At 41.9% G+C, this 26,363-nt stretch overlaps 1 protein-coding gene across 2 annotated transcripts; it reads right to left on the bottom strand.

The window, feature by feature from the left end:
• Positions 1–2,465: 2,465 nt before the first annotated feature.
• On the bottom strand, positions 2,466–15,615 carry LOC140495978 (gap junction beta-1 protein-like). Of its 2 annotated transcripts, none has more exons than XM_072595351.1 (2): positions 14,831–15,615; positions 2,466–6,481 (listed from the first exon to the last, which is right to left on the bottom strand). In XM_072595351.1, exons 1-2 carry the CDS (start codon positions 15,543–15,545, stop codon positions 6,474–6,476), a joined length of 723 nt encoding a protein of 240 aa, XP_072451452.1. In that variant the 5' UTR covers positions 15,546–15,615; the 3' UTR covers positions 2,466–6,473. The 2 variants fall into 2 exon arrangements, with proteins under 2 accessions (XP_072451452.1, XP_072451453.1); XM_072595352.1 differs by having other exon boundaries at positions 14,913–15,615.
• Positions 15,616–26,363: the final 10,748 nt, after the last annotated feature.

Here is a 26,363-nt window from a genome sequence, read left to right as displayed (position 1 = left end):
CCCTTAGGTCTCTTTTATATCTTTCCCCTCTCACCCTAAACCTATGCCCTCTAGTTCTGGACTCCCCGATCCCAGGGAAAAGACTTTATCTATTTATCCTATCCATGCCCCTCATAATTTTGTAAACCTCGATAAGGTCACCCCTCAGCCTCCGATGCTCCAGGGAAAACAGCCTGTTCAGCCTCTCCCTATAGTTCAAATACTCCAACCCTGGCAACATCCTTTTCTGAACCTTTTCAAGTTTCACAACATCTTTCCAATAGGAAGGAGACCAGAATTGCATGCAATATTCCAACAGTGGCCTAACCAATGTCCTGTACAGCTGCAACATGACCTCGCAACTCCTGTACTCAATACTCTGACCAATAAAGGAAAGCATACCAAACACCTTCTTCACTATCCTATCTATCTGCGACTCCACTTTCAAGGAGCTATGAACCTCAACTCCAAGGTCTCTTTGTTCAGCAACACTCCCTAGGAGCTTACCATTAAGTGTATAAGTCCTGCTAAGATTTGCTTTCCCAAAATGCAGCACCTCGCATTTATCTGAACTAAACTCCATCTGCCACTTCTCAGCCTATTGGCCCATTTGGTCCAAATCCTGTTGTAATTTGAGGTAACCCTCTTTGCTGTCTACTACACCTCCAATTTTGGTGTCATAGAACATAGAACATAGAACAATACAGCACAGAACAGGCCCTTCGGCCCACGATGTTGTGCCGAACTTCTATCCTAGATTAAGCACCCATCCATGTACCTATCCAAATGCCGCTTAAAGGTCGCCAATGAATCTGACTCTACCACTCCCTCGGGCAGCGCATTCCATGCCCCCACCACTCTCTGGGTAAAGAACCCACCCCTGACATCTCCCCTATACCTTCCACCCTTCACCTTAAATTTATGTCCCCTTGTAACACTCTGTTGTACCCGGGGAAAAAGTTTCTGACTGTCTACTCTATCTATTCCTCTGATCATCTTATAAACCTCGATCAAGTCACCCCTCATCCTTCGCCGTTCCAACGAGAAAAGGCCGAGAACTCTCAACCTATCCTCGTACGACCTACTCTCCATTCCAGGCAACATCCTGGTAAATCTTCTCTGCACCCTCTCCAAAGCTTCCACATCTTTCCTAAAGTGAGGCGACCAGAACTGCACACAGTACTCCAAATGTGGCCTAACCAAAGTCCTGTACAGCTGCAACATCACCTCACAACTCTTGAATTCAATCCCTCTGCTAATGAACGATAATACTCCATAGGCCTTCTTACAAACTCTATCCACCTGAGTGGCAACCTTCAAAGATCTATGTACATAGACCCCAAGATCCCTCTGTTCCTCCACCTGACCAAGAACCCTACCAATCATCTGCAAACTTACTAACTGTGCCTCTTATGTTTGCATCCAAATCATTTATATAAATGACAAAACGTAGAGGACCCAGCACCGATCCTTGTGGCACTCCACTGGTCACAGGCCTCCAGTCTGAAACACAACCCTCCACCACCACCCTCTGTCTTTCACCTTTGAGCCAGTTCTGTATCCAAATGGCTAGTTCTCCCTGTGTTCCATGAGATCTAACCTTGCTAATCAGTCTCCCATGGGCAACCTTGTCGAATGCCTTACTGAAGTCCATATAGATCACATCTACTGCTCTGCCCTCATCAATCATGGTGCATGCTTTTAATGTTCAATAACAGAGGATTTCATCATTAGATCCCCTAAAGTATGGAAATAGACCCTTCGGCCCAGCAAGTCCACAACACCCCTCCGAAGAGTAACCCAACCAGACCCATTTCCCTGCCCTATATTTACCCATGACTAAGGCACCTGGCACTATGGGCAATTTAGCTTGACCAATTCACCTAACCTGCACAGCTTTGGATTTGTGGGAGGAAACCAGAGTACCCAGAGGAAACCCACACAGGGAGAATATGCAAACTCCACACAGACAGTTGCCCGAGGCGGGAATCGGACCTGGGTCCCTGGTGAGCCCCCATGTTCTTACTTCATGTATTATTGCCAGCAGATTATCCACAATCCCATTAAAGGTAATGTACAGCTCCTTCTACTCTGCCCCTAAAATGTTCATTGTGAGATAGTCATCTCTGATCTGGCATTTTTCAATTTTCTATGCTAGTCAATCTATGGTCTATTTGTATGAGACATGTGCTTAGTACTAGCAAATTAGAGGCACCATTATGTCATGGGTCAATCCTCAAAAAGAACTGGGTTAAACTATCCAAAACTAATTAATGTACTTACAGTCAGCAATGGAGAGATTCATTTCCTCAAACTAGATTTTAACTCATATCCCAGAGAAGAAAGTTCATCTCCTGTAAGTCCATCACATTACAAACTGTGCTTTTGTTTATAAATTCAGAATCCTGATTAAATTAAAAATGTGGCATTAATTCACACTGTCATTAAACAGTCTCAGAATTTCAGATCAAATTTATTGACTGAGCTTGAAAATTTTATATTATACAACAAACGAATTTCCTGGTCAAACAATATTCAAGTAGCATCTAATTGAAACCATTTTAATTGCATTGAATAAATATACCACATTTCACACATACATGTATGAGTGTGGTTAGTTTATTTAGTTAATAACTAGTACAATCGTCACATAAAAAGAAATCGGTTGACACGTATGAACACTATACACGGCATTCAGCATAATATCTGACATTTATATCGAGATTTTGCATTTTTCTTCACAAAAGTGCAGTGAGAAGGAAAGGATTTTAGTTGTCATATTTCTGAAATGTTGAATACAATTGATTTAATACACAAAATATCCATGGACTAATTGTATGTTAATGAATATCTGGACTTTTGAGCTGTTCAATAGAATGAACTACAAAGATGCTGCAGCATGTTTTGTTTAAACGCTATCCCTGAACAGCTTAGATCAAATCTCGGCTTCTTTCATATTCCGGCTCCTGGACCAATTAAAATTCGCTTTTGAGCATTTTCTGGGAAACGTAAATTTCAATCATCCAATCAGATAAAATTGCTCACAGTTTTCCAGCAAGATAAGTTCTTAGTTCAAATAAATTATGCATTTTAATCAAATATGTCAACATTTATAGGTAATTAGATTATTTTAATGCAGTCGTGCACATTCTGAAATAAAGACATTGCTAGCATTACTTCAGGATTCAATATTTTGCAAACAACGGGATTGAAAAGGAAGGTTATAGGAATAGCGCTCAGTAGTGCCAGTGGAAGACAAATGTAATTGTACCTTCTGCCAATGTTACTGTCTTAACATAATTCTTCAGAAGCAAAACCGGCGCATGCAGCACAGTGAGCATAGTATGGACGACATGAAAATAAATCACAGCTTCCTTTCCTCTGGTTTTTCGCTTAATATGTAACGACCCGGGTTATGTTTGAGGCCCGCAGGTTATTTCTTAAAACGATCTCTAAAGGTTACAGTCAAATATCCAGCCCCAACCCTCCACTAGACGTGGAGGTTTGGGGGTGGGGGTGGGGAGTGGAAACAGACTCAAGAAGTTAAAGTTAAAGCATGGCGTTAAGCTGGGAGTGTCGCTAACCACCTGTAAACCCTAAAATAGTTTGTTGCTGTTAAAACTGAGCCCTATTCGAGGTTTTAGTTAGTGATGTAAAAGAAGCAGATTATGACAATCTAGCAGCATGCAACAATAAAGATCCTTCTGTCCGGTGGGGACGACATATTTACCAATGAGGACAATTCACCCTTCGGGGCCACTTCTGACAAGGGAGATGAGCAGAGCATGGAAAAGTAGACTTAATAAGAACTGAATTCTTGAAGTGCTTAGACAACATTGTAAATCTGGAATAATCTGATCAGCCAAAAACAAATGTTTGGACCTTTAGTTCCATTGTAATACTGATTGGACTGTTTGTACAGTGACTGGAGAACATGAAGATGTGTTTTAGCACAGGCGTGTGCCTTCGAGCGGCACATACTGTTTGTGGTTCAGTATTCAGACGTGCCTGTCTGGGAGCTGGTATCCTCCACATGACTGATTGAAGGAGCGAGAAAGCTCGGACAGAAGTGTCCGTGTGTGAGAGCCTACGTCCATCTCTAGGTCTATGTTTGCACAACAATCCGTGTAAGATTGGTGTCCGAAATAATAAGCACGTACTGAAAGCTTATTCTCAAACATTAAAGAGCGGGAAACGAGGCAACCTAATCGCACGAAACCCTCTCTTTGCGTTGTCCATAGCGTGGACTTGTATCTAATGGATTGAATTTGCTGACAGAAGCTTCTGTATAAGGCGTCCCCGCTTCCAAAGGTCAAATCGTTTTTAGATTACTGTCCTCATTTTCGAGTGAAATTCATCTTTTTCCCCGTTCTTCCATCCACACGACATTTTCACAATGTTTCATGTTCAGTTTGAATCATTTGTGTGTTGCTTACCAAATTTGCCTGTGTCTGGGTGACACATTGCCTTGCATATAGTCTACGTCTCTTTCGCTCAAACTGATATGAAAACTAATCCTGCCGCACCCTCTGACAATCCCTCAGTGCTGCTTTGTCTGTACATTGTAGTATCTATCTTTGTAACGCTTGCCCAACTTGTTAATTTGTAGCCACAAGGTGTCCTGGCACCTGGCACAATTGCAAATCCACACTGTTATTTTCTAGGTTTTATGTCTGTACATTATGATTTCAACTGTAAGTATGGTATACAGCAGCTGCGAGAGTAATACTAGAGGATTGCAGGGTAACTGCGCAAAAATATCTATTCAGGCGGAGTCCAGACGATGATACTCAATGGGACGCTCTTTCTTCGTGAGAGCTCGGTTTGTAGGGGGGTGTGGTGGGGGAAGGGGGTGAGAGCGGTGGCTCAGGAAATAAAAACTCTCCGATGGCACATCGCAAGATCAAATGACCCCTGAACAGCGACATTAAGTGATCAATAGCTGCCAGCAGTGTTCTAATATGCTCGACTGGCCGGTTAACGGGAGGGTGGTCTGGTGAATGGAAATTCGGGAATTTAGAAAATCAAAAAAAAGGCAAAATAATAGCCGATCGGAGAAATGAAACCCAATAAAATTGACCACGGGGAGTAAATCAGAGATCTGCTCCACCGCCACTCTACATTGTGGTTTGAATTCTATCCATCTAGTTTGCTAAGACAGGTGCCCACAGTGTGGGGTTTCAGTGGTTTAACTATTCACGCGTCTCCTCGAAGGACATTGAAAGAACGTTGTCTTGACGATATCACACCGGATGAGGGAACAGAGTAGGGAAAGTCTTAGCAGGATCTTACTATCTCGTTTCTAAATCTCACAGCGATTACAGCTCGGCAGAATTGCTCCTCATGTCCTGGGACATGCAGACTGGGTGGGTTAGCTATGGGAAATGCAGGGTTATGGGGGTAGGGTAGGGGGGTAGGGTCTGGGTGAGATACGCTTGCCAGGATCGCTGTGGACTCGATGGGCCGAATGGCGTCCACACTGTAGGGACCCCGATTCTATTCTATGATTACATTTGACCTAGTTGTATTTTGAATGCGTGGTATCACTCAATCATTCAATAGCAGCAAATTCAAGTCATATTACAGAAGTCAAGACAAACGATCTATCAGTACAGATGTAAGTTTTACATTTGAGATATTAATATAATCTATTAAAAAACCAACGTAAATAACTGGTCAACTAACTTATTGATTAGGAATGATTTAAACGTATTTGAAGCCATGGAGTTGGCGAAGTTGCAATTCAGTTTTAAAATTCATACTCTCTTATTGAACCAAGAGTGGACGCGAACCCCGAGGGTTTTGTTTTTAACAGTCTTGAACCCAAAATCTCAACCGAAGCAAACTTTGGCCGGAACCGAAGCTTACCCTTAAAGTTCAAGTCCGTTTCCTTTAAGAACAAAGGTCCGTTGAAAAGGGCATAATCTCATTCAAATTTTTGAGATTTGATGCAATGTTAACTAAACGTGTCACCATAGTGTGAACGCGAATGGATATCTGTTGGAGCAGGTCAGTAAGGGAGGAGAGGACTGCAATGTTCCAGAGGTGAAATCATGGATATTAATCTGGGGATCCAGAGGAATGCATGAAATGGGAAGCTGTGATGACGAAATGTACTTAAGGTGAAAAATCTTGGACATCAGGCCGGAAATCCTGGAGTGTCGAACAACCTAAAGATCGAGCATTGATGTGAAAGCCCTTCATGGCGATTTAACCAAAAAAAAGACATTGGAGTTCTGACCAGGAATACTTGAACGTCTATCTACGTGGTCTCAGGCATCAGTCCGAGAAAGCCCGAGAATTTGATGAAGGAAACTGTAAAATGTCAATCAAGAAACCTGAAGTGGCTCACTGAAAGAGCATTGAGTGTGACTCCAGTCCCCAGAACCATTGGGATGAAGAGCTTCGACGTTCCTGATGGAAAAACGCTGAACTATTGTCTCGGGTCCTGGGGTTTCAACTGCAGAATCAAATCTTGGCCGATGAAGCAGTCTTCAGGCATCTGTAAATGGCAGGAGACCTTTTTCTTTAGAGATTAGTGTTAGATGAGTGGCTGACTGCGGGTTAGTCTGGGAATGCAGCATTAGTTTTTTTAAAATGTGCGTTGGGTGTCCGGTTGTGACACGTATACAATGCAACAAATATACTTTAAATGGTCATGAAAATGAGACAGATAAACCAGCTTTGGAATACTTTGGAATGTGAAGCCCACTGAGGGAATTGATCAGGAGGAATTCTCAAATCCGACTGTGTACAGAAGACAATTGTTAGACTAAAGGACTTCTGTTAGGAACCCCTCCTGTCCTGCTTCCCGGATCACCATTGCTAAAACAAACATTGCCACAGAAATTCTATGATCTATGATTCTATGATCTATAAAATCGATTTTAAGAGCAAAGGCTTTAAAATGATTCTGCAATAGAATCAACAATTGTTGGATGTTGGATTGATTATATCTTTGGGAGGAGTCCCAATTGTGAGACACTGTAGTTTCTCTGGTAGCTGCAACACAATACCTCATCTGAACTCCCCTTGCCAACCATTTAATCATTCTCAGAGTTTGGTGGGTTGGGGGTGAGAGGAGAAAGATGAGGCAGACTTACTTTGTAACCCATCAACTAAAGTGTCAGTGACAATAGTAGGCAGAACTATATAACCCTGTATTATCTGTCCATGTAACCCTGGCAGCACCAAACTGGTAAAAGGGAAAAAGAAGAAAATATCCTTCAAAATCAATAGTTAGTAATTGGGGCATGAACAGAACTATAGAATCACGTAACTGCAAGCAACTTCTGTTACAGTCCATATTTATGAAAAAGAAAGCAGAGGGTTTTATATTAAGGATATTTTCAAGGGCTAATTGTATCTCATGTAAAGATTCATGATTTTTAAAATTTTTGTTATTTGATGCAATTTCTTGAATAATTGACATGACATTAGAACAAAAGATATTTTGATTTTCCCACTCGTTTAGCCTGTTTACCTTAAGTAACTATTTCCACATCTTATTTGCAAATAGCACACCTTCAGTCATTACTACATCACAATAAATCTGCTTCATATCTGACTATAAAAAAACTTGCCAATTTTGTTTCTAATCACAATAAATTAAATTCAATAGCTTTTGAACTGAAACATCTTAACCCAGGGAGCAGTGACTTTCCATCACAGTTACCTTTTCCATTTTTGGTAATTATTGTCTAAACTCCAATGATCAGTGACAGTCGTGGTTATTGACAGCTATTTTGTAATTAAGGTGAAGGAGGAACACTATAAAAATCTTTCAATCATATGTAGTGCAGTTAGATGGCTAGTAATGGTTCTTTCATAATCTTCCAACAATAGATCCCAATTCACTAAGAATACCCTATTTTGTAGCAACATGATTTTGTTTGTGCATTTTGTGGTCTCTGAAGCAATACTACTAGTTTTGTGCTAATTAATGCCACATTAAGGGATTTTTGTACTGTGGACTCACAGAAACACTTTATTGTGATTGTCCTGACTCACTTCACTTTATAACTTTATAAGACCTCAATTCCTACATATTGATCATAATTGAAACTGGTTTCCAAAGATGAAGGGCCAGTCTCTAAGACAACAGACTTCCAAATTCATTTGGCATTGTTTATTAATATTACTAAGTCGTGTTTAATTTACTCAGCTAGTCAGAACACTTTAATTGGGCAATATAATTCTATACAATGCACAGAAAAAATATGGCAATTGCGATCTGTTGGATTAGTAGACACCAGGAGATAGTGAGGACTGCAGATGCTGGCGATCAGAGTCAAAAGGTGTGGCGCTAGAAAAGCACAGCTTTGTGATGTCACTCCTGATGAAGAGCTTATACCTGAAATATTGACTCTCCTGCTCCTTGGATGCTGCCTGACCCACTGTGCTTTTCCAGTGTCACATTTGTTTGACCAGGAAACAGGTTGCTTGTTGTCCATTGTGGCAAGAGGTGTGCAACATAGAGTCAGAAAAGAACAATCTTGAAGCCATAGAGGAAGGGGACATACAATACTTGGCTAATGGTATTAAAATGAAATAATAATAAACAAAGGAAGTCAGTGCATGAGCCAGTAAGGCCCATATTCTAATGGGCTGGAAAGTTCCATTTCTTTAAGTATAACATTCTGTTAATACTGAGAGTGTTTGATCTTGGTAATTGGAGCTCTTATTCTTATAGTTTCACCATAAAATATTTGAAGATCAAATATAGTACAGTGAGATGCAAAGTTAAACTCTTGCATTAACCCACCCTCAGAAGGGCCCTGTCCTTCTACGCTAATGTGGCACTTGTTCAATTTCTCATACCAATGATCCCGTTGATTCTGTTTGACACAACTAGGGAATTGTTTGCTTTATTCCTATTCATTAAAAAAATAGATTGAGGTGGCCAAAATAATTTACATAGGATGCAAAATTACAAAATGAATTCGAAAGAAGAGATTGTTATATTTTCTTTCACAACGGACTTTATACTTTCCTACTACAGCATTTATCTGTTTTTAAAGCATGTTTTGCATCTTGATTTCAACCACCATTCTTGAGAATCATTTACATTTCCTGAAATTGGTCTTGAACTTGCTGTTTGGAACCCTGAACTAAAGTCTTATTGCTTTAGACTGAAAACATTTTAAATTGTGTTCACAAATACGTACCTTGTAAAATTCAGACTGAATATGTGACTGGTTCAATATGTCAACCCATTGGGAAATATATGCAGGAAGGAATAGAAATTCTGATGTAAAAAGATACTAGTTGGTTTCTGTATATTACTGCCTATCTGATCCCTTATGCGCAAAGCATCATCAGTTTTGAGCTTTAAACTGGAATGGGAGCTTGGTTTTAAATCTCATAAGGATTATCCTCATCACAAAACATACATGATTTGATATCAAATGTAATGTTGCCAGTATTACTTTCATGACTATATCCTGTTTATTAGGATTTCCATCAAACATGTAACTCAATCTATGTAATCCAGTTATCTATCTCTCTGAATATTTTTTCTTTTTAAGTTTTTTTGTTTCAAACTAATGAAGACAATGTCTCAATTTCATGGATTCTTTTATGTAAAAGTAATTTTTAATTATGTACTTTACATATGTATGAAGCCTCTATCCTCTCAAAACAACTTTACATTACATCTTTACACCTCCATTGCTTCCTGTGACCCCAGCCTTGCTCCCCTTATCACCTTCTAACCAGGAGTGCCCATCAGCCAAGCTTTCCTGATTCTAGTCCATTCCTTTTTGGAAGCATGGTTTTGGTCTTAATGATAGTCTTAGCTGTCCATACACTACCAGAATGTGTTATAATGGTTGATGCAGGAAGCCAGTAAAAATACTTTTTCTGCAATTTTTCTATCATACTTCTTTGGAAAGTTGTTTTCTTGCTAGAATGTGGTTTCTCTAATACATTGCACCAATTTGATATCACTGATGCATAAATATTACCAACAGTGACTGCAAACTATTGATCAGTGCAGGCATCACAATAATTTAAATCCCACTTTCAATTAAGTTCTGTATACCTGCATTTCTAGCATTTTGTTGGATAGTGATTTGCTCTTTGGTAAGATAGAAACAACAAACTGTCACATCCCAAAAGCATTCTGAAATAGCTAACTCAGCATACACAGGTGAATTAAACCTAAGACTTTCTTCGCCTTTATAGCCTAGAGATGGTGTTTTTGCCTCTCAAAAGACCATGCCTTTGCCATTATTGATGATGATCAGTTCCCCTGTTGTATAAAATTTATTGTATGTTCACTGTATTGATATCAGTCTGCTCAATAGATATAACCTTAACAGTTAATCTGCATTTGTTTCTTCAGCTTTGTTGCTATAGATCCAATACTGATCAGTAAATTACTGCAGAAATGATATTTGTTTGTGCAACCAACCAACTCCAGTTCCACACTTAAAATCAATTTGAACAAGAGTTTTTAGAGAACACCTCCGGGACACCCGCACAAATCAACCCCACTGCCCTGTGGCCCAACATTTCAACTCCCCCTCCCACTCTGCTGAGGACATGCAGGTCCTGGGCCTCCTCCACCGCCGTTCCCTCACCACCTGACGCCTGGAGGAAGAACACCTCATCTTCTGCCTCGGAACACTTCAACCCCAGCGCATCAGTGTGGACTTCACCAGTTTCCTCATTTCCCCTCCCCCCACATTACCCCAGTTCCAACCTTCCAGCTCAGCACCATCATCATGTCCTGCCCTACCTGCCAATCTTCCTTCCCATCTATCTGCTCCACCCTCCTTTCAGGCCTATCACCTTCATCCCCATCCACATCCACCCACTGTACTCTTTGCTACCTTCCCCCACCCACCTCTCTGACCTTTCACCTTCATCTCCACCCCCATCCACCTATTGTGCCCTTTGCTACCTTCTCCCCAGCCCCACCCCTCTCCCATTTCTCTCTCCACGCTGGAGGCTCCCTGCCTTCAGTCCTGATGAAAGGCTATTGCCCGAAACACCGCTTTTCCTACTCCTTGGATGCTGTCTGACCTGCTGCGCTTTTCCAGCACCAGTCTAACCTAGACTCTGATTTCCAGCATCTGCATTCCTAATTTTTACCTTGCTCAATTTGAACAAGGACTACTTAGCTTTAATACGCAGTTGTGAAGACCAAGCAGTGCTACATAAATAGGCATCTATTACTTTTATTTATCAAAACAGTTCAACATAAAAAATAGCCATTTAATTTGTAAAATCTGTGTGTTCCAACATCTTCCCTAATTCCAGTTATGCTCAGTTGAGTGACACAAACAGGAAATGGAGGAAAGATTAAGATCACATTTTCGTGACTGTGCTGTAATTATTATTTGGGGATGAGCAGTAAATTGCAAAGGAAGTGGTGTTTACCTGAATCCATAAAATATGACAAAGTGTATATATTTTCTACTCATCTCTTCTCTCTTCACTGCATCACATACAATATCCCAAGTGAAACCTAGGTGTGCAGCACAAAGAGTAGCTGCTATTTTTTTGTAGTAAATGGATATCAGGAGTTATGCAAAGAGTAGCACTCCCATTTACATTTCCTCCCTCTTCTTTTGGCAAGAGAGTGACAAGGCTGGTGATAGCATCTGGTCTCTGGTCAATGGATCAATCTCACACTCAACAAAGTTAAAAATCACACAACACCAGGCAATAGGCCAACAGATTTAATTGGAAGTACTAGCTTTCGGAGTGCTACTCCTTCATCAGGTGGTTGTGGAGTACACGATTATAAGCAACAAAATTTATAGCAAATTTGTTGGTTATAAATTCTGTGTCTTACAATTGAGTACTTCACAACCACTTGATGAAGGAGAAGCATTTCGAAGGCTAGTGCTTCCAATTAAACCTGTTGGACTATAACCTGGTGTTGTGTGACTTTTAACTTTGTACACCCCAGTCCAACACCAGCATCTCCAAATCAGGACACTCAACAAAGAACTTGATGTATATTAATCTACAGATGATAGACACAAACTGTCACTGTCTGAGATTGTGACCATCTGTCATTCTAGTTGACCTTGAGATAAGATTCAGGCCATGTATCAATTACAAGATCACCTCCTCCTGCCTCTACAGCATTGTCCGTCTCAACCTTCACTGCAGCTCATTTGCTCTTGAAAATCACATTCATTCATTCACTTGTTATCTTCGTACTTTTTGACTTTAAATGGAATAATCCTCACTTGCCTGGATGAGTGCAGCCCCAACAACACTCAAGAAGCTTGACCCCATCCAGGACAAAGCAGCCTGCTTGATTGGGACTACGTCCAAAATCGTCCCCTCCCTCCATCACCAACAGTCAGTAGCAACAGTGTGTACTATTTACAAGATACATTGCATTAATTCACTAAAGATCCTCACACAGCATCTTCCAAACTCATGACCACTTCCATCTAGAAGGAGAAGGGCAGCAGATATATGGGAACACCACCACCTCCAAGCCACTCACCATCCTGACTTAGAAGTATATCACTTTTCCTTCACTATTGCTTGGTCAAAATCCTGGAATTCCCTCCTTAACAGCATTTTGGACAGAAGTGGTTCAAGAAGGCAGCTCACTACCACCTTCTCAAGAGCAACTAGGGATAGGCAATAAATGCTGACCCATCAAGTGACACCTCATTCCACAAATGAGTAAAATTAAAAATGGTGTTCTGGTTACCTTCATCTTCCACAATCTAAAAATCTGCACCAAATAATTTTAACCATTACAAATGAAAACAAAGTACAGCAGATGTTGGAGATTTGAAATAGAAATGGGAAAAGTTGGAGAAACTCAGCAAGTTGATAATATCTATGGAGAGAGAAACAGTTAACATTTCAAGCCCTTTTTAAGTCCCTCCATGGTTTTGCCACTCTGAAAGATTTAAAAGAAGCCCAAGGGACAACATTTTCACATAGAGGTTGTGTGTATGGAGTGGGCTGCCAGAGGAAATGGTAGAGGTGAATACAGTTACAACATTTAAAAGACATTTGGACAGGTACATGGACAGGAAAGATAGAGAGATATGGGCTAACTGCAGGCAAATGGGACTTGTTCAATTTCGGAATCCTGGTCAGTCTGGACAAATTGGGCTGAAGGATCTGTTTCTGTGCTGTATGACTCTATAATCCTATCCAGCCTTAAAACCCACTGAAATGAGGAGGAATTTCAGCCAGAGGGTTGTTAATCTGTGAAACTCATTGCTGCAGAGGGCAGTGAAGACCAAGCCATTGAGTGTATTTAAGACAGAGATAGATAGTTTCGTGATTGGTAATGGGACCAAGGGGAGAAGGCAGGAGAAAGGGGTTGAGAAACATATCAGCAATACTTGAATGATCTAATTCTGCTCTTATGGTCCTCCCATTTTTGTCTTTTACACACCATCATTTTCAGCTGCCATAATCTAAACTCCCTCTAAATTCCCTTCCTAAGCATCCTTCTCCTTTCTTCCTCTCCTTTAAAATACTTCCTAAACACTATCTTTCTGATCACTGACTCATTTCCATTATTAGCCAGCTTATTTTTAGCAGAGCAAAATACAGCTTTATGTACAATTGAAGATAAATACACCATCATATGTGTGGCACAAGCTAATGCCTACTTAAATTCTCTTGCCCAATTTAGTAATTTTTAGCAGCGGTGGGACACATGCATTTCTATGACAGCTTTATCATGACTGCCAATAGTTTTGCTTTGCAGAGTTGCGGGAGTCCAGAGACAGAGCCTGATTTAAATCTGAAGTGAAGGAGGGCTGGGCTACCTGGAAACTTGCTCTCATGCTGGTTGTAACACCAAATGAAGCGACATGTCGAACGAAGTTCAAAAATGCTCAAGGGATCTCCTGGGCATCATTGGACCTACCTACAGTTAGGCAATCCTCAGACTAGCTTCCATACTCCCTCAATGTTTCAACATTTACAAGTGGAATTCCCATAGGATCTTCTGATGTCACTTCGATGGAAGACCAGCAGAATCTCTCAAGAGACACTGCAAGTGGCTGCTTGCTCAGTAACTCCGGTGAGGACACTGATCTTCGGTGGAAGTAATGTCGAGCAATGGGCAGAAGTTGCTGAAATATTTACAGCAGTTAGTGTTATTTTTAGCTGTTGGAAGAGAAGCTCCAGCCAAAATTCTGATCCGTTCAACTCTAGTTGTGGTTGCATAAAGGCTACATACATTGAGTCCATTGGTAAGGCTGCAAGAGAATAGCTAGCTACTTAAATTACCTCAAAAATGCTGGGGAGCGACCCATTTGTTTAGTATCATGATTTCTTACATGAATTATATCGTGTCCACCTTGCAAACTCTCTACAACTCAACCAATGGACTAGTGGACCTTTTAAGATGATTCCACACCACAAACTGTTTTAGAGGTTATTGGGGAAATAATTGTAGAATTGAAGCAAAGGCTGCTACAGGGCAGACTTAGTCCAACACATCTTCTAGTGAGATGCATGCTATAGTGACTGCCCAGCAACATCATTAATCCTGGAATGTTAACAGGTTTAACGGCTTTAGAACAGAAATGGCACTGAAATCTGAGGGTGGGAAAGATGCATTCAAAAAAGATTGACGAGATTTTAATATTCAGTACAGTGCTATAAAAACGATCAAAATCAGGCGGTGGTGGGAGCAAAGGGCTTAAGCTAACTAAAACTGTTTTTTTTTCCTAAATCAAAATGCTTACACAAGGGAGGTCATGTTTAAACATTCAGGCGGTTCTACAAATATCTTTATTAGATGTACTTTTCCGCACAGCGTTCATTTTACTGTTTTTCAGAAATGCTGGTTCATGATTTGACAGCAACTCATTTATTTCATGTGGTCTGAATTGAGGAAACTTACGCCCGTAAAATGCACTTTTACTGGATCTGGTTTCTTTTTTCTGACACTGTCTCACACAAGCCTTGATGATCAAGTAGCCCACCTCTGCTATATTCAGCAGCACGCAGACGCCAGAGACCGCCAGCATGAAGATGGTGAAGATAGTCTTTTCGGTGGGTCTGGAGACGAAGCAATCCACTGTGTTGGGGCAAGGGTAGGCATCGCACTTGACCAGTCGGATCATCCTGAAGCCCGGGTAGATCATGTAGAAGATGTACAAGAAGGCAACTTCGAAAATCACCCTGAAGATAATACTGATCACGTAGGTCCACCAGAGAGAGCCAACGATATGCATTTTCCGCTTGGTCACTTTCTCTATGTCCATTTCCCCAGCTTCACCCGTGAGCTGCTTGATCCGGAAAATCTTCTTTTCCACGTGATGCTTATGGGCAACGTGCATGGCCACCAGGAGAGCAGGAGTGGCCACCAGAATCAGCTGGAGAGCCCAAAGCCTTATGTGGGAGATGGGGAAAAACTGATCATAACAGACACTGTTGCAACCTGGCTGCTGAGTGTTGCAAGTGAAGCCAGTCTTTTCATCGCCCCAGACACTTTCTGCAGCCACAACCAGCACCATGATCCTGAAAATGAACAGAACAGAGAGCCATATCCGTCCGATGCCAGTCGAATGCTTGTTCACCCCTATTAGAACAGTGTAGAAGACAGGCCAGTTCATCTCCACTCGGTTCGGGAAGGGAAAGTAATCAATTAAGGTGCCAATTCCTCCGTGTCAGCATCAACCCAACGCCTTTTGTAATTGGTGATCATATGGCCTGTAGCGTTCTACATATTACGTTTGCATACAATGATTCCTTTTATTGTACTAACAAAACAGTATTCAGTTCCGACTCCTTCATCTCCACCTACACTAGATAAAGGAATCTGTGTAGTCGCAGAGATACCATGTGCCTATTATTCATTGTTGTTCGCCCACGTTATCACTTTTCTCCCATACATGGACATTGTCTGTGGAAAGGCCTTACGAATGAAACAATTTTGTCCATTTTTTACATTCAACCATTTATACTTAAAATCAATTAAGAATATTCCTTATTTATGGCAATTTCTACAGGCTAGCAAAAAAGTATTTACATGTCAACAAGATTTAGTAAAATGAATGAAAGGAACTGCAAACTACTTTACAAAACAGCTCAGTTGCAAGGCAAAATGTTTTCTGGCCAGTATAATTTTTGCTTTAATGCAATAAAGTAAAAGTAGCATGTGTGCTTCTCCAATGGTCCAATGTAGTTATTAGATGAGTTAACCAAATAGGTAGACTAGAAAAAACAATCCACTTGACTTTCTAATCTAAGCTTGGTTGGCCTCAGCAAACAAGACTATGGTGTGCCACATTGTTTCTGATATTGTTGTAGTTAGAAAAGATGAAATCAACTAATATTGTCATTACAAGACACTATTCAACAACAGAGACTTGCCTTTATACAGCACCTTAAACATTGTAAATCGTTCAAAGTCACTTTGTAGGAGCAGTCAAAAAAGGTTTGCTCATCAACCACATAAGGTATTAGAATAAGTGCTAAAAGCTTTACAAAACAGGCAGATTATCCAGAATGCCTCAAAGAAGGAAAGAAAAGACAGATAGACTTAGGAAGAGCATTCCAGAACATAGAGCAGAGGAAACTGAAGGTAAGATCAGTCGTAGTCTAGATTAGAATGGTGCTGGAAAAGCACAGCAGGAGAGCAGCATCCGAGGAGCAGGAAAATCGACATTTCGGGCAAAAGCCCTTCATCAGGAATAGACTTAATGTATCTATTCCTGATGAAGGGCTTTTACCCGAAACGTCGATTTTCCTGCTCCTCGGATGCTGCCTGACCTGCTGTGCTTTTCCAGCACCATTCTAATCTAGAATCTGGTTTCCAGCATCTGCAGTCCTTGTTTTTACCTAGTAAGATTAGTCATAGTGGAGTGATCAAAATTTGGGATGTAAAAGAGACCAGAATTGAAAGCATACATGGATTTCAGTGGGGAAGTCATAGAGAAAGTCTCAATGAGGGATTTAAAGACAAGAATTTGAAAATTGAAGCATTACTTGACTGGAAGCCAATATAAAGAGCTGGTGCAAGGGAAATAGGGAAAGAAACAATGCAAGCTAGGATGCAGCTAGCAGAAGTTGAATGAGTTCAGGTTTATGGAAGGTGAAGGATGGGAGGTCAGTCAGGAGAGTATGGGAATAGTGACTGAGAGGTAACAAATATATGGGTGAGGATTTCAGCATCAGATGATCTGAGGCAGAGAAAATATGGAGGATGGAAGAAAAGCATTTGGTGGCCCTTTTAGGTACTTATCAAATCTTGTTTGATGACACTCTGATGAAATGCCTCAGAACATTTTACTACAGTAAAGCTGCTACTTAAATGCAAGATGTTACTGCATGCAAATTGTAAAGAAAAACAATGTCAAAGGGGCAGCTGATTCATCCTGCATCAAAACAAGGTTAATCTCCGCTTTCCCTTCAGTACTTGCCTTCACTTACACATAAGTTATATCAATGTATTCTCAATTTTTTCAACATGTATCAGTTTGCTGATCCACTAATAACTGCTGAAGACAGAATTCTGGTTACATAGACCCAAGTAACAGTGGCAGATTTTTGCTGTGGAGGTTTCAAGTCAGGATAGGGAAGCATGATGATGGGCATGTGATGACAGTTCCCTGTGCCTCTGGCAGCATTGGCATACAGTCATCCTGATATTCAATCTCTTTCTTATGCTGGATAGTTCATTGATTTCACTGAAGCTTTGCAATGTTTGTTGAAGAGTGAGAAGATATACTGCAATGGTAACTTTGCTCCATAATTTTCTTTTCAATAATAGTGAATTAAATATTGACCTGAAATACTGAGGAACTTAAACTTAGAATGAGGAGTGAATTCTTCCTGTTGATTTTAATTTTCTGAAAAACGCCCTTTTTGCATACTTTATTGAACAAATAATGGCCTTTTCTGTCATATCTTGGCATCAGAAGTATGTCATTGCTGTGATTAATCTGTGACACTCAGCTGACTATAGTGGGGAAATGTTTTGTACTGAAGCAATGCAAATTGTGTCAATAATAATGCTTATTCAGTCGACTGCCATCACATTTATGCCATAAATGTTTTTAGTGACGATAAGTGGCGTCTGATGTAGTAAATACCATTCCTTGTCAATAATGCCAAGTTGCATCATTTGTAGTCACAGTCACAGTGACAGAATTTCTTTTGTTCAATTTATTGTTTAAAACAAATCCTAGTCCTCTTTCATTTGTGTAAGACTTACCATATAGTTCAAGGCCTTAACAATTTGACATTTTTTATCATGCAAAAGTAATAAAGGGCAGCATGTGAACTTATGTTAATTTTACTGAGAGCTAGTATTTATTTAGATTTAAAACTGTTTAATTGTTTAATTTAGTTGCATTCAGGGAAAGAAAAAGGCCAGGTTAAAACTTGTTTAGTGGACTAGGAAATATCTTTCATTGTCCTTTAGAAATATGCTCTTTATCCCAATTTGGGAAGAATGAACATACTTATTATGGCAGGATTGAATTTTGATATAAATTAAGCATGAGCAAAGCTGACTATAAAACAAACAGTTCTTAATAGCTGGAAAATAATTTGAATGATAAAAAAGGACACCACAATGGCATGAAATGAACACAAAACATGCACTATAGACTAATCAGCACTGAGACAAAATATAGATATATTGTTTGAAGAGAACCTTAAATACATTTCACACTTTCAATATTTTAATTATATTTTAGCTTCTTACTTCTCAAAAGTTCATATGAAATGTAAGGAAGAAATTTAAAGCAGGACAGGAATATTTTAGTACCCTGTTTTACTTACAGCTTTTTGCAACTGTGGAACAAGACCCTGAAGTCATTAAAGGTTTCAAATCTATTAAAATTGCCATTGCATTTTGAAAATTCAGCAGTATTGGAGTCCAAGAAAAATATTTTACCACTACTAATATTCTTCACTTTGAAACTAAAACAATTTTAAAAGATGACCAGCATCCGATGGCATGCTTCACATTTCTGGAAACCAGAGTCAGCATTGGTCACACCCAACTCAAATGTATTATGCATTGATGCAAAATAAAGCATATTGCCCTAGATGCACCTCACTCCCAACTCTGAATAATTTTGTTCAGGATACCAGTATGGAGGAAAGAAAGAAAAATACTATGGAAAAGAAAGATGGAGGAAGTGAAACAAAAGGGGGAAGAGAAAGATAAACAAAGAATGAGAGAAAGTTAGAAGATTTCACCTCTTCAAGGTAACATTAATTATTGCACAATCAATGAACCAAGTACGAAGTGTTATTGTATTGGCAGTGAATTAATGCATGGCAAAGGCTATAGTATTGAGACGAATGACTCTTCTGATAGTGTTGCTTTTTCCTTTAACCTTTTCTGTTTTCATAACAGCTATCTTTGTGTCTCATTGGGTATATTGCTAGTTAGGAGGGAGGTACAGGGGATTCAGAGCAGGGAAGAGAGAAGCGAGACTGGTCATGTGGTAGGAAGAGAGGAGGAAAGAGATGACATAGAAGAATAATACCAAATGGAAGGGTTGGTGGTGGTGGTGATTGGGATTAAGTTGTAGGATGAGGGAGCGTGAAACAGATCACATACTGGGTGGAAGCAAAAGAGGCAGTATCCTCCATGACAGCATGACAGCATGACTCGTGAATGGAGCAAAGTAACTACTTAATGATCTAACAAAACATAAATAGACTGATTAGAAAATAAAAAAGAGAAAATTGGACATTAATAGTTTTTGTGTACACTTTTATATTTTCAGTTTCTGGTAAAAGAATAGACAACAAAGTTCCCTCTTCTGAAATATGGGATCTCCATCACCTCTGGTGGGAAACCACCATGTGAGTTGGGAAATGTTGGCTTTGTCACCTACTCCCACCTGGAAAGACTTGTTTGTATAGAAGTTGAGAGCCACAGTGACCTCAATTGACCCTGATAGAATTGTTCTTCTCTGATTTGGGCTTTGGGATCTGTTGAAGGATATGGCCCATTGCAACGAAACACCCTCCAAAACAGTGAGCTGTCTATCAACACATATACTGCAAACTGCCAATGTCGAAATAAGTGAATGCAATGCTTTGCCTTTGAATCAGAAGGCTGTGGGCTCAGAATTCAGTCTAAAAGGTAGGTTTGATACTCTAATGTAACACTGAGTGAGGTCAGTATTATTGGAGGTGTTACCTTTTGCTTAAAATATTTAATCAAGTAAATATTTAATCTTTACCCTTGAATGGAAGTAAAAGATCCCATGCTGCTACTTTGAAGAAGAAACAGGAAAGTTTATCCCAGCACCTTGGCTAAAAACACCCTTTAGTCAACATCACTAAACAAAATCGGATCATTATCTCAATGCTGTTTGAAGGACCCGTGTGTAACCTTGCTGCGGTTCTTTCTTCATTACTACACCTCAAAAGTACTTTGTTGCCTGTAAACGTTTTGGGAATGTCTTGAAACATACTACAAGGTAATGAGGCATAGATAGAGTAGATAGCAGAGACTTTTCCCCAGGGCAAAAATGGCTGTCATGAGGGGGTTATAATTTTAAGGTGATTGGAGGAAGGTTCGATTAGATTGCCTACAGTGTGGAAACAGGCCCTTTGGCCCAACAAGTCCACACTGACCCATTCTCCTACATTTACCCCTTCACCTAACACTACAGGCCATTTAATGTGACCAATTCACCTGACTTGCACATTTTTGGATTGTGGGAGGAAACCGGAGCACCTGGAGGAAACCCACACAGACACGGGGAGAATGTGCAAACTCCACACAGACAGTTGCTCGAGGCTGGAATCAAACCCAGGTCCCTGGGGCTGTGAGGCAGCAGTGCTAACCACTGTGCCACCATGCCACCCACAAAGGTATGGGGGAGATGTCAGAGGTGAGTTCTTTACGCAGAGACTGGTCAGTGTGTGGAATGAACTGGCAGCGGTGGTACTAGAGTTAGAGACATAGGGACATTTAAGTGACTGCTGTGTGAGCGTGTGTCTGTTGGAGCCTGTGTATGAGTGTCTGTCTGTGTGTATAGTGCAATGGGGTCACCTGCATTGTGACATGAACCCAAGGTCCCAGTTGAGGCCCTCCCTATGGGTACCAAACTTAGCTATCAGCCTCTGCTCGGCCACCTTTTGCTGCTAGGTAAAAACGAGGACCGCAGATGCTGGAAACCAGAGTCTAGATTAGAATGGTGCTGGAAAAGCACAGCAGGTCAGGCAGCATCTGAGGAGCAGAAAAATCGATATTTTGGGCAAAAGCCCTTGATCAGGGATAGAGACAGGGTGCCTGCAGAGTGGAAAAATAAATGAGAAGGGGTAGGGGTAGGAGAAGTTAGCATAGGGTACTATGGGTGAATGGGGGTGGGGATGAAGGTATAGGTCAGAGAGGAGGGTGGAGTAGATAGATGGAAAGGAAGATAGGCAGGTGGGACAGGTCATGAGGATGGTGCTGAGCTGGAAGGTTGGAGCTGGGGTGAGGTGGGGAAAGGGGAAATGAGGAAACTGGTGAAATCCACATTGATGCCATGGGGTTGAAGTGTTCTGAGGTGGAAGATGAGGTGTTCTTCCTCCAGGCGTTGGGTGGTGAGGGAGCGGCGGTGGAGGAGGCCCAGGGACTCCATGTCCTTGGCAGAGTGGGAAGGGGAGTTGAAATGTTGGGCCACAGGGCAGTGGGGTTGATTGGTGCAAGTGTCCCAGAGATGTTCCCTAAAGTGCTCTGCTAGGAGGCGCCCAGTCTCCCCAATGTACAGGAGACCACATCGGGAGCAACGGATACAATAAATGATAATAGTGGATGTGCAGGTAAAACTTTGATGGATATGGAAGGCTCCTTTGGGGCCTTGGATGGTGGTGAGTGGGGAGGTATGGGCAAAGGTTTTGCAATTCCTGCAGTGGCAGGGGAAGGTGCCAGGAAGGGAAGGTGGGTTGTTGGGGGGGGGGGGGGGGGGGGGGGTGGACCTGACCAGGTAGTCACAGAGGGAATAATCTTTGCGGAAAATGGAAATGGGTGGGGAGGGAAATATATTTCTGGTGGGGTCCGTTTGGAGGTGGTGGAAATGTCGTCGGATGATGTGGTTTAGGCGAAGGTTGGTAGGGTGCAAAGAGCGCACCGGGGCGTTCTGTCCTTGTTACGGTTGGAGGGGTGGGGTTTGAGGGCGGAGGGGCGGGATTTGGACAAGATGCGTTGGAGGGCATCTTTAACTATGTGGGAAGGGAAATTGCCGTCCCTAAGGAAGGAGACAATCTGGTGTGTTCTGTGGTGGAACTGGTCCTCGTGGGAGCAGATATAGCGGAGGAATTGGGAATACGGGGTGGCATTTTTGCAGGAGGTAGGGTGGGAAGAGGTGTAATCCAGGTAGCTGTGGGAGTCAGTGGGTTTGTAAAAATGTCAGTGTCAAGTCACTCATCATTAATAGAGACGGAGAGATCCAGGAAGAGGAGGGAGGTGTCAGAGATGGTCCAGGTGAATTTAAGGTTGGGGTGGAATGTGTTGGTGAAGTTGACGAATTGCTCAACCTCCTCGCGGGAGCATGAGGTGGCGCCAATGCAGTCATCAATGTAGCGGAGGTAGAGGTGGGGAATGGTGCCAGTGTAGCTACGGAAGATAGACTGTTCTATGTAGCCAACAAAGAGACAGGCATAGCTGGTGCCCATATGGGTGCCCATGGCTACCTCTTTGGTCCGGAGGAAGTGGGAGGATTCGAAGGAGAAATTGTTAAGGGTGAGGACCAGTTCAGCCAAATGAATGAGTGTGTCGATGGAAGGGTACTATTGGGGACATCAGTAGAGAAAGAAATGGAGGTCATGGCGGATGGAGGTGTGAGGGATTGGATATCCATGGTGAAGATGAGGCATTGGGGGCCGGGGAAATGGAAGTCTTGGATGAGGTGAAGGGCTTGGGTGGTGTCTCGAACGTATGTGGGGAGTTCCTGGACTAGGGGGAATAGGACAGTGTCAAGGTAGGTGGAGAGGAGTTTGGTGGGGCAGGAGTATGCTGAGACAATGGGTCAGCCAGAGTGGTCAGGCTTGTGGATCTTGAAGGAGGTAGAATTGGGCGGTGCAGGGTTCCCGGACTATGAGATTGGAAGCTGTGGTACATTGGCGCCACCTCGTGCTTCCGCGAGGAAGTTGCGCAATTCATCAACTTCACCAACACATTCCACCCCGACCTTAAATTCACCTGGACCATCTCCTGAGGTGATGAGGTTCTGTATGGTCTGGGAGATGATGGTTTGGTGATGGGGGGGTGGGGTCATGGTTGAGAGGGTGGAAGGAGGTGTCTTCGAGTTGGCGTCTGGCTTCAGCGGTATAGAGGTCAGTGTGCCAAACTACCACTGCACCCCCTTTATCTGCTGATTTGATGGTGAAGTTGGGATTGGAGCAGAAGGAGTGGAGGGCTGTGCATTGTGAGGGGGAGAGGTTGGAGTGGGGGAGGGGAGTAGACAGGTTGAGGTGGTTAATGTCTCGGCGGCAGTGGGAAATGAAGAGATCGAGGGCAGGTAATAGGCCAGCTTGGGGTATCCAGGTGGATGGAGTGTGTTGGAGGTGGACAAAGGGGTCCTCGGAAGGTGGGCAGGAGTCCTGATTGTAAAAGTAAGCACGGAGGCGGAGGTGGCGGAAGAAGTGTTCAATGTCACGGACTTTTTGCTGCTGCCTGTCCTGAAGTACCCCTTGGAGGATTTGCATCTGAAGGTCCGAGGTCGAATGTTCTGGACCACTGAAGTGTTGTCCAACTGGGAGAGAACAATCCTGTTAGTTGATTGTTGTTCAGTGCCCATTCATCTGTTGCCATAGCCTCTGCTTGGTTTCACCAATGTACCATGCCTCAGGGCATTCTTGCTTGCAGCGTATGAGATAGACAATGTTGGCTGAGTCACATGAGTACCTGCCACATACAGAGTGGGACATGTCCCCACGCAAAATGGTGGTATCCATGCCCACACTCTGCAGCATCTACCGTGACAGGGTTGTATGGAGTTGTCCTGAAATCTGAGTGCGGACTGAGGCCTGAGGCATGGTACATTGGTAAAACTGAGCAGAGGTTATGGCAACAGATGAATGGGTATCACACATGAATCAACAGACAGGAGTGTTCCCTCCCAGTTGGAGAGCACTTCATCAGTCCAGGACATTCGACCTCGGACCTTTGGGTGACCATCCTCCAAAGTGGACTGTAGGAGAGGCAGCAGCAAAAAGTGGCCGAGCAGAGGCTGATAGTTAAGTTTGGTACCCATAGGGATGGCCTCAACCGGGACCTTGGGCTCATGTCACATTACAGGTGACCACCATTGCACTACGCACTACACACACACACGCACGCATGCACCCTCTAACCAGACTTAGACTTCTTTACACTCTCTCACACACATATACATATACAGTCTGTCTCACAGACACTCACAATGCCCCCCCAAACCCACATACACATGTACGTTTGTGGGGTGAATTTGTACTTGCAGAGTTACATTGTAGTTTGCTCAAAAACTGCATGAATCCATGTGAGATTCTTAACTCATTTTTTAGATTAGAATCAGTCTAAACAGTATGGCACAGACAGCAGCACACAGGGGGCTAAAACCTTCAATACATTATCTGGGCTAACACCAATTGTTAAAGTTCACTTGAGAATGTAACTTTTAAAAAAAAAAGGTTTTGCTATTTACATATGAAAGAGGTGAAACTAACATGGTCATTCTAACAGATGAGAGACGTAACAAACAATCAAAGTATTTTTTGATGTATAATTTCAGTGATATCACACTGTAAACTTTTGCTATAAATTCTGTGTCTTTCAGTTGTGTACTGCACAACCACCTGATGAAGAAGCAGCAATCGGAAAGCTAGTGCTTCCAAATAAACCTGTTGGACTATAACCTGGTGTTGTGTGATTGTACACCCCAGTCCAACATTGGCATCTCCAAGTCATGTTTAAGTCTTTCTTTCAACTGAATATAAACTAAGCCTAACCAAATTGGTTTAGATACCGTTGTGGGTGTTGTCATTATTGTGCTCACCTCCAATCCAATATATACCAAGAAACAAACATTTTGACCCAAAGTACTTTTTCTTCCCAAGACCAGGAGTACTGAGGTTAACTGTGGTGGCCCCCAACTATTGCATCAAACAGACATCAGCTAACTCAACACAGATGGGGAAGAAAAATAACCCAAACCTTTATAATCAATGATACTGATCTATCCAATGAATCAATGAGCCAATAAGGGAGAACTTACATTATTCACTTATATCAAACTAATTATTTTGCAATGTTTTCTATTGGGTTTGTTTGTGAGTTTTTCCATTCTAATCCAGAAAGTGGCTAGGATTTCAGCAAAAGGAAGTGATGGCCAGTGGTATTGTCACTAGACTAATAATCCAGAGACCTAGGTAATGTCCTGGGGACCTGGGTTTGATTCCCACCACAACAGATAGTGGAATGTGAATTCAGTTTAAAAAAGAAATCTGGAATGAAGAGTCTAATGATGACCACAACTCCATTGTCAATTGTTGGAAAAACCCATCTGGTTCATTAATGTCCTTTAGGGAAGGAAACTGACAACCTTACCTGGTCTGGCCTACATGTGACTCCAGATCCACAGCAACGTTGCTAGCTGTTAAACTATCCTGTGGGGAATTCTGAATGAGTGATAACTGCTGGCCGAACCAGTGACACCCTCATCCTGTGAATGATTTAAAAATATTCAAACAGTACCAAGTATGCAGTACCAAGGCAATGCCACATGATGGCATTAAGTATCAATTTTGATTACACAATTATCAGCAGCCCACTGTAACATAAGTTAATTTAGCAGTCAACAATTATAGATCTATATATTAAAAGGGGCAAAGCAATGAAGAAGATGTCTTTTGCTGGTTAATGGGTAGGAAGGGAAATGGTATATGTTTTACAATTATGAGATTTAAAAGATTATTCCATTTTGGGACAGCTATATTTTAGAAAAATAGGAACAAGTAAACCACAGATTTGGTCGTCAAAGTAAGGTTACTAAGAAATGTTCCCTGAAATGCTCCATGATTTGGCATCCTGTCTCCCTTATGTACAGGAGACCACATTGAGAGCAACGGATGTGCAGGACGATCTCTGCCAAATATGAAAAGATCTTTTGGGGCCTTGTTTAGAGGTGCCATCTCCAGGACACATGCACCAAACAACCCCACTGCCCTGTGATCTCTCCCACTCCACCAAGGCCATGCAAGTCCTGGGCTGCCTCCACCGCCAAATCCAAGCCACCTGATGACTGGAGGAAGAATGCTTCATCTTCCGCCTTGAGACCCTTCAACTATATGGCAGCAACATCAAGTTCACCAGTTTCCAAAACTCCCCTACCCCACCTCATTCCAGATCCAACCTCCAACTTGGCACCACCTTCTTGAACTAACCTATCTATCTTCCTTTCTACCTATCCACCAACCTATCACAATCACCCCAC

Source organism: Chiloscyllium punctatum, chromosome 25 (assembly GCF_047496795.1).
Source record: "Chiloscyllium punctatum isolate Juve2018m chromosome 25, sChiPun1.3, whole genome shotgun sequence".
Classification (NCBI taxonomy): domain Eukaryota; kingdom Metazoa; phylum Chordata; class Chondrichthyes; order Orectolobiformes; family Hemiscylliidae; genus Chiloscyllium; species Chiloscyllium punctatum.
Note: the sequence above shows the minus strand (reverse complement) of the source record. Positions and strands in the feature narration are given on the sequence as shown.